At 33.7% G+C, this 10,070-nt stretch overlaps 1 protein-coding gene across 1 annotated transcript; it reads right to left on the bottom strand.

Moving 5' to 3' along the window:
• Positions 1-9,111: 9,111 nt before the first annotated feature.
• LOC133051607 (non-histone chromosomal protein HMG-14-like) lies at positions 9,112-9,774 on the bottom strand. Its single transcript, XM_061136158.1, has one exon. It carries the CDS (start codon positions 9,772-9,774, stop codon positions 9,502-9,504), a length of 273 nt encoding a protein of 90 aa, XP_060992141.1. The 3' UTR covers positions 9,112-9,501.
• Positions 9,775-10,070: the final 296 nt, after the last annotated feature.

Below are 10,070 nucleotides of genomic sequence, written 5' to 3'. Positions count from 1 at the left end.
TTGAAACCAGTCCATCTCCATCTGCAGTTCTAACTGTTGTTCCTTGATCTGAATACAGGTTTCTCAGGAGACAGGAATGGTGGCCCATCTCTTTAAGAATTTTTCAGTTTGGTGTGATCCACACAGTATCCCACTGAATATATGATTTTCTTTATCTATTCATCTGTTGATGAACATTTAGGTTGTTTCCCTATTTTGGCTCTTATGAATAGTTCTTCTATGAAAATGAGGGTTCATGTATCTTTTTGGGGGGGGAGTTTATTTTATTTTTGTTGTTGCTGTTGTTGTTGTTTGTCCATTTGTTTTTATTAGTTGAAGGCTAATTACTTTGCAATATTGTAGTGGTTTTTGCCTTAGTCTAGTCTGGATATATGCCCGGCAGTGAAGTTGCTGAATCATATCCTATTGTCTTTTCAGTTTTCTGGGAAAGCTTCATACTCATTTCCATAGTAACTGTACCCAACTTTATTCCCCAAAACGGTGTGGGGGTGTTCCATTTTCTCCGCTTCCTCTCTAGCATTTGCTATTTGTTGACTTTTTAGTGATGGCCATTCTGACCTGTGTGAGGTAGTGCTTCATCATAATTTTGGTTTGCTTTTCTCTAATGATTAGTTACGTTGAGCATGTTTTCCTGTGCCTATTTGTCATTTATATTTTTTTCTTTTGAGAAATTATTTGTTCTGGTGCTGTTTTTTCAATTGGATTGTTTGTTGTTATTGAGCTCTATGAATTGTTTGTATGTTTTGGAAATTAAGCCCTTGTCAGTCACATCATTTACAAATGTTTTCTTTCATTCTGTATGTTGTCTTTTATTTTATTTGGGGTGTCCTTTGATGGGTAAAAGCTTGTAAGTTTGTAGGTTTCATTCTTTATTTTTGTTTATATATATATAATATATATATATGTTTTATTTATATATATATATATATATACACACACACATATACTATATACATATTGCCATGGAGACTGACCTAAGAAAATGTTGGTACAGATTTTGTGTCAGAGAATGTTTTGCCTATGATCTCTTCTAGAAGTTTTACGGTATCATGCCTTATGCTTAAGTCTTGGTATGCTTTATGTAAAATAAATAAATAAATAAATAAAAGTTTACCTAAAAAAAAAAAAAAAAAAGAATGCAGATTTTTAACAAGGGTCAATTTTTAACCGGGCTAGTTCCTGGTTTCTTTACTGAAAATAGCATCATGGTGGATGATTTCAAACCTCTAATTGATTATTTTTCCTGTTGTTTGGATAAGAATGTTTTACGTAGTAAACAAATTACTCTAAAAGCCCATAAGAGAAGCAATCCCATTTTGACACTTTCATTTTATTCCATAAGATGAGTGATTTGTGAGTGAATTGAGGGAATATACAGAATCATTTTTAAAACAGTTGTGCAAAAGTATCTCATTGTGCAGAACATCACATACCTTCCAACAGTTATCGGATACTTGGGAAATGGGAGAGGAGGATGTTTTATTACCATTTCAGTCTCTTTGAAGTTTAAAATTTAAACTGTCACTGGTTTCTTGGCAGTTAAAAATTAGTTTGTGGCAAAAATATATACGTACAAAATATAAGCAATTTCCAATTTATCTAAACATGTCTGCTTTTTATTTGAACTTTTTATACATTTGGATTGTTCAAAAAGTGAAATTATCTCTTCTGAAGTGATAATTTTAAAGCTGCAATTTCTAAATAGTGTTTTACATAATGCCTACCTTATATAAATAAGATTATCAAAATAAAGCAGAGGTACATTTCCTGTGCTATGTGAAAGAATACTAATATCTATCTTAAAGAAGCAAGGACTATTCAATAAAACAAGAATAGCAATCACCCAGAAAGGACAGGATTAATCACACATGAGCTGTACGCTTACATAGCTGAAATATGCAGCCTTAAAAAGCCCAAATGGAACTCCATTTAAACACAATGGAATTTTATATGATGCTATTTTGTTTCAAAATTTATATATTTATGCCTTAATCCATAAGGTATTTAGATGACTATTCATCATCTTCTGGTAGAAAAAAAATGTTTTCAGGGTATCATGCCATTTTTTGAATCATTGCTTTTGTTTTGACATCTGACTTTTTTATGGTCTGAGAATACGGCCTATAAAAATCTGTTTGGGAGAATATATTTAACTTTTTCTTTGTAGCCAAGCTCAAAACCAATATTTGTAAACAAATTTGTATTCGATTTGTATACAAATTGAATAGATTAATATATACTCTCTTCAGTTCAGTTCAGTTCAGTCACTCAGTCATGTCCAACTCTTTGCGACCCCATGAACCGCAGCATGCCAGGCCTCCCTGTCCATCACCAACTCCTGGAGTCCACCCAAACCCATGTCCATTGAGTCGGTGATGCCGTCCAACCATCTCATTCTCTGTCATCCCCTTCTCCTCCTGCCCTCAATCTTTCCCAGCATCAGGGTCTTTTCAAATGAGTCAGCTCTTCTCATCAGGTGGCCAATGTATACTCTCTTACTGAGGGTAAAAACTTATCTTCTGATAGAGGGTAATCCATCCATTTCATTCCTTCTACCATTAAAAAAAATATTTATATTCTGTTTAAATCCCAAGCAGCCATACTTTTTTTTGGCCTAAACAAGTGTATTGAAATACTTTACTACGATGTTTCTGGTATTTTGGTATTGTCTAGGAAGTTTTGCTTTATGTATTTTATTGCTTTTTTGTTTGGTGCATAAAAATTGTGGCAGTTTTATATTCTCTGTTGATTATTAATTGTGTTATTGCAGAAATATGTATTAGTTTTATAGTACTGCTGTAAAAAATTACTACAAACTCAGTGGCTTAAAATGATGCACATTTATTATCTTACAGTTCTGTAGATTAGAAATCTGACACAAGTTTCTCTGGATTGAAATCATCTGCACTCCTTCCTGGAGGCTCTAAGGGAGAATCAGCTTCACTGACAGCTTCCAGAGGCCACCCACATTCCTTGGTTCTTGGCCCTCTTCCTCCATCTTCAAAGCCAGTAACATATAACTCTTTCATCTTTCTGTGGTCAAATCTCCCTATGTCTAGAGGCAGGAAAGGTTATCTGCTTTCAAGGACTCATGTAATTATGTTTAGCCATGCCAGATGATTCAAGATGAGCTCCCCTTCTCCATATTCTTAACCTTAGACACATTTGTAAAGTCTCTTTTCTAGTTTAAGGTAACATTCACAAAATTACAGGGATTATAGCATCCACATCTTGGTGTAGGGGAACATTCTCCCTTTTTGTCATAATTAATGCTTTTGGCACTAGTATTCTATGTTGCCTTTTATGATATGAATATTGCTTCTTGTGATCGATTTTTGTTCCTATTTGTTTAGCAAATAATTTCTCATCCCTTCTTTGTTCAGCATATCTGTATTACCTTTCTAAAGTCACTTTTAGGGTAATAAATATTTGCCCCAATTTTTTTTTTCATTTTAATTTCTGACAATTAGGATGAATTACCTATTCAAGGGCTTCCTAGGTGACACTAGTGGTAAAGAACCTGCCTGCCAATGCAGGAGACCTAAGAGACTCAGGTTTGAACCCTGGGTTGGCAACATCCCCTGGAGGAGGCCATGGCAACCCTTTCCAGTATTTTTTCCTGGAAAATCCCATGGGCAGAAGAGCCTGACAGGCTACAGTCCATGCAGAAGCAAGGAGTCGGACACAACTGAACCGACTCAGCATGTACACACAGCCTATTCAAATATTGTGACAACTGATTTAATTGATTTTGTTTCTTTCATCTTAGTTTAGGTGCACCATCTAACTATTTTTTATTAACATAAGAGAAAGACAGTTACTTCTAAGTGTCTTGACTAGGATTAACCTAGTTCATTAGGATAAATAACTTTGGAGACTACCCATATTTTCAGGGTGAGATGATTTCTTCAAGTATTGCATGTAACAAAACTTAAAGTTGCATCTGTTTGCAGATGATGTGATGTTATACATAGAAAATACTAAAGAGTCCATCAAAAATTGTTAGAAATAACAAATGAATTTAGCAAAGTAGCAGGACGCTGAATTAATACAATGAAGGATACTTGAAAACATCATGCTAAGTGAAAGAATCAAGACATAAAATTTGCATGTTGTATGATTCTAGCTATATGAAATATCCAGAATTAAGTAACTCCATAGAGATAAAAAGCAGATTAGTGGTTGTCAGGGGCCAGGGAATGGGGAGAATGATGAGTGATTGTTTAATGGCTATGGAAATTCCTTTTAAAGTGATGAAAATATTTTAAATTTCAATAGAGGAGGTCATTGCAAAATATAATTGTCTAAAATACCACCGAATCACATAGTTTAAATGGTTATTTTCATGTTAAACAAATTTCACCTAGATTTTTAAAAAATGTAAAGTGAAGAAGAAATAAATCTTTCTTATACAAAGAAAAACTGGAGGATTGTGTCACCAGTAGACCTGACCTGCAAGAAAGATTAAAATATATTCTTCAAATAGGAGTAATAGGATGCAAGCCAAAATTTAAAATTCATGTAAAAAAACAAAAGTATTAAAGGAGGAATATATGAGGGTAAAACAACAGATAACTTTCAAAATAATTATACCAATAATGTATTAAGTAATTATAATTTATCAATAAATTAAATGAATTATAGCAATTTTTTAAGAGATGGGAGGGAAGAATTGTAAATACTCTGTCATAGGCTACCTGTACTACCCCTGAAGCAATGGATTGCTATTTGAAAATGGTCTTAAAGTGGTACATATATTGTAAACTCTAGGGAAACCACAAAAAGGTCTTCAAAAGAAACACAAATGGCATGCTAAGTGAGGATGTTCAATTAAAATCAGAGAAGCAAAATAGACCCTCCTAAAAAACAAAAACAAACAAACAAAATGCAAATAAAACCCAACGGAAATAGAAATTACAAAGATGGTGTATATTAACTCAACTATATCAATAATTATTTTAAACGGCAGTGTTCTACACACCAACTGAAAGAGAGGCTGACAGAGTGAATAAAAAGACAAGACCCAGTTACATGTCGTGTATAAGAAAATTACCTTTAAAGATACACCTATATATTAAAAGTGAACAAATGGAGAAAGATATAGCATGATAATACTAACCAAAAAAAGCTTGCCAGCTACTTCAGACAATTCCCTTGGCAAATTATTAGGGATAAAAAGGAAAATTTTATAATGATAAACTGGTCATTTCTCCAAAATGACATAACAGTCCTTAACATGCATGTGCTTAACAGAAGAATGTCAAAATGAATGAAGCAAAACTGATAGAACTGCAAGGAAAAAATAGATGAATCCACTATTATAGTTGGAGACTTCAACACCTCTCTATCAGTAATTGACAGAACCAGCAGGCAGAAAATAGTGAGGTTATAGTTGAACAGAACAGCACCATCAATCAACTGGATCTAATTGACATTTATAAAACACTTCATGCAACAACAGAGAATACACATTCTTCTCAAGCTCACATGAAACAACCAACAAAACAGACGACTTTCTGTATTATAAAGCACACTTTAACACGTTTTTAAAAAACAGAAACCATACAAAATCTGCTATAAGATCATAATGGAATTAAACTAAAAAATAACAAAAAGATAGCTGGAAAAAATCCCAAAATAATTGAAAAGTCAATAACACACTTGTAAACAGTATGTGAATCTAAGAAAATCCAAGAGAAAAATTTTAAAATATTTTGAACTAAATGAAAGTGAAAATACTACTTATCAAAATTTCTGTGATTTGGTAAACAGAGTGCTTAAGGGAAAATATACCATTAAATACATAAATTAGAAAAGAATGAATATCTAGTACAATAACCTAAGCTTCCACCTTAGAAAACTAGAGGGAAAAGAGCATTATAAACCTAAAACAAAAGGAATAAAGGGGGAAAAACTGAACAGATGATTGAAATTGAAAATAGGAAATCAATAGAGAAAGGCAATGAAATCAAAAGCTGGTACTTTGAAAAGATCCATACAACTGATAAAATTCTAGCCAGGCTAACCTAGAAAGAAAACAAACAAAAAAAGACACAAATTCCTGATATTAGAAAAGAAAGCAAGAATATCACTATTGTTCCCAAGTCACTAAAGGATAACAAAAGAATATTCTGAACAACTCTATGCCCACAAGTTTGATAACCTAGATGAAATGGACCAATTCCTTAAAAGATACGGCTACAACAATTAGCACAAGGAGGAATATATCACCTGAAAGACATATCTATTAAAAAATGGAATTATTAATTAATTACCTGCCAAAAGAGAAAGTAACAGGCCTACATGTTTTCACTGGTGAATTCTATCATACATTTAAGGAAGACATTATATCAATTCCTTAAAAACGCTTACACATAATAAAAGCAGAAAGAATACTTTCTAACTCATTCTATAAAGCCAGCATTGCCTTAATTTAAAAAGCAAATAAGAATACAAGAAGGGAAAATTGCAGACAGGTCAATATCTTTAATGAACACAGATGCAAAATTCTCAACATAACATAAGCAAATTGATTCCAACAACAAATAAAACGAATAATACACCATGACCAAGTGTGATTTATTTCAGATGAACAAGGCTGGTTCAATATTCAAAAATCAATTAATATAGTTAATCCATCACATCAACAAGGAGCTTGTCCTACTGAAGGCAGAAAATCAATACTAATCCTCTCTAGTAAGTTATTATACATATCATGGACGAATAACAACTGTGAATTTCTTGCTCCTTCCCCTACTCAAGTGAAGTTGTCTATTCCTTTTCCCTCATTGTATAATGAATATATTGGGAGTAGGTAATTTATTTTTTTTATATAGAGGAGCCATATCTGGACTTATTGAACAAGTGTAAAAACTAGACATCATTCACTTTAAGTTAGATTTGGTAACTAGATGATGAGTCTGTGGTATTTCTCAATTTGAAAAGGTATAAATCCATTGAAAAATATTAAGAAAAATATAGTATGTATGATGCATTGGGGAAAACCACCTATATGAGTATTGAACTAGGAAATAAATGGAATGTCACTGTTGGTAGCCTTCCCAAGAGCCAGCCAGCTTCCATTCCTTAGTCTATGGAAATCCAATTTGTTCAAGTAACAATATGTATGTTATTTTCCAAGCATTAGGGAAACTGTGGTTTACCTTATCCAAGCAAAATAATATCATTACAGTTTTGTGATGGTGGAAAAGTAACCCACTAATGCACAGTCAGAGCCATAAGGTAAAGAATACTAGAGACTTGAGAGAAAATATATATTTCTTTTAACTTCAGTTGAAATTTATTTTATGAGAAGATACTTGGAGATACTCCAGTCACTTTTGGACCATGGGAGTATAAAAATAAGAATAATATGCTGAATTTGGCATAAGGGATACATAGGAAAAAAGCCTACCTCTTTGCTGCCATTACTGAGGCATTTTGCCAAATCTGGAAACACCTAAATCTCTTGTTGCATAATAATTAAATGTCTTTATTGTAGATTTTTACTTTTGTTACTTATTAGTTTGGGTATAAATCACTCTGCTGTAATAAAGAAAATCACAAATATAATAGTTTAGACCATATAAAGCTTTATTTCTCTATATGTAATAGTCTATCGATACATAGGCTGTCCAGGGTGAGCAGGCTACTCAGATCTACAATGCCATGAAAGTAACTAGATTAATTCTATTTTGTTCTGTTTCTTCTCCTGACCCCCACCACTGGTACTGTCCTCTTCAGCACAGTCAGCTTTGATGCTATGGCCCTATCAATCACTGATCTAGCCTATAAGAAGGGCAAAGGAAAAAGCAAAGAGAAACAAACTTTATTTTTAAAATAATGTGAGCAGAATGTTGCATACATCACTTCTACTCATCTTCCAATAGCCAAAAGTTAGTCAAATTGCCTCAGGCATCTTCAAAGACTAATGGGAAATGTAACTGCTGATCGGGAGTTTATGCCCACTTAAAACTGAGTGTATAATTGGTTTTATATTACTTAAAAAATCCAAATGAGAAAAAGAATTAATAGCTTTTTTTCCCTATATTTGTTGCAGCTGAAGTAGTTTTCAGGAAAGAATTGATCAGGACGGCCATATGATTCTGGGATTTTTAACAAGATAATCGAAAGTATTTTGATCGTGAAATTCATCATGAAATATAGGCATAGAAATTTAAAACTACTATTTTAGAAGATGGGATGAACCAAATATGTGAGGAAGAACCAAATATTAATATAGTAAATTTTGTTGTCAGATATATAAATGTTAAAAGTGAACGTATGTTCTGGCAATAAATATAAACTGAGTGATTTTTCCCTTTTCGTATACCATTAATTAATGTGGCAATACTTTACTTAGGGTTTTTTTTTCCATTTATTTTTATTAGTTGGAGGCTAATTACTTTACAATATTGTAGTGGTTTTTGTCATACATTGACATTACTTAGGGTTTTGTATCTATGTTTGTAAAAGAGATGGAGCAGGATATTTTTCCATTTATTAAAATAAGTTTGTCAGATTTGGGAATTAGGATTTTGCTAGCATCATCAGTTGAGTTGGGAAATATTTCTGCTCAAACATTCAAAGGAAATATTCAAACAACCTCTTTGATGCAAAATTTTCTCTCCTAATTCACTGATAGAATTCTTTTTTTTTTTTTCTTTTATAACTGAGATTTTATTGGTTGTTTTCAGGATCACTACACAGACATTTCAATTTGTACACAATTCTTCACATACGTACCAGAAATCTAAAATATCATGTAGTTGTGATTCTTAACAGTTATTCCAGTGACTTTCCAGCTTAAAATTTGGAGCAACTTTCCTTAACAGGATATCAAGTACCAATATCTTCAAATATTGATATGTTGTTACATCATAACTCCCACTGATTCACAATTTAATATCATATACACTACATACCCAAACTGTCAATTGTTCACAGCACATTAACCAAGTTACTAGGAAAACTGGACTACCACGACCAAAGATGTTATAGCATAGTGCACAAAATTCTGACCAGGAGAGCCAAGATCAAAAAGTGGTTTGCTGTAGGAAATAATTCTACCAAAACAATATGGGAAGAAAAGTAATTTAAAGTGTTCAAGACATTGAATGCACAACTGACCCCAAACTGCCATTTAGTATGCTTTTGTATTATAGGATATAAAAGCTACCCCCCATCTATGGAATGTTAAGCTGACACCCAAGACAATCAAAGCCTCCCATATCCAATATCCCACTATTTTCTGGTTGTACCAAAAAATAAACAACCAGCAAATGATTTCACCTCTTAAAAAAAAGCATTTACACTTAAAAAATGGGATGAGGTGGGATTCCCTCCTTTTTAAAAATGTTTCTAGAGCTACTAAAAAACTTGCATGTACAAAATAGTTGATAAAAGTATTCCTCTGGATTGTACAAGAAGGGAAACAGGGACCACTGACAGGACTGAGTGTGTGGTTGTTAATCAGACTTGGCTTCTTTCTCTTCTGCTTCATCAGAGGCTGGGTGGGCTCTCCTCGTTTTTAGTCTCTCCATTTTCTGCAGGCAAGTCTTCTTTAGTCTCTTGGTTGGCCACTTCCGCCTGTTTTCCCTTTGCTCCTCTTTTCCCTTTTGTTTGCACTTTTTTGTCTGAAGATTTATCCTTTCCCGCCGCCTTTTTTGGCTTCGTTTCCACTTTTGCACGAGCCGGTTTTGCTGACAACCTCGCCGATCTCCGCTTGGGCTCCTCCTTCGCCGCCCCCTCGGAGCTGACCTTCCTCTTGGGCATCGTGGCGGCGGGGCGGGCGAGAGCCGGGCGCCCGAGGGCCGCGGCGCCGGGAGCCTTCGCGAAGCCGAGCAGCCTGGCCGCTGCCGCTCCTCCCGCCGCCCGAGCTGCTCGATAGAATTCTTAAAGCAAGTTATCTAATCCTAAATTTTCTGTGTGAGAAGCTAACTATAAATATTATGCCATTAATTCTTTCCTATATTTCTGTTTTATTATGGCAAATGTTCAAAATAAATGTCATAAATTTATTTATATTATATATATAATACATATATTATATATATAATTTATATTATTTT

This window comes from Dama dama, chromosome X, assembly GCF_033118175.1.
Source record: "Dama dama isolate Ldn47 chromosome X, ASM3311817v1, whole genome shotgun sequence".
In the NCBI taxonomy this organism is placed as follows: Eukaryota; Metazoa; Chordata; class Mammalia; order Artiodactyla; family Cervidae; genus Dama; species Dama dama.
Note: the sequence above shows the minus strand (reverse complement) of the source record. Positions and strands in the feature narration are given on the sequence as shown.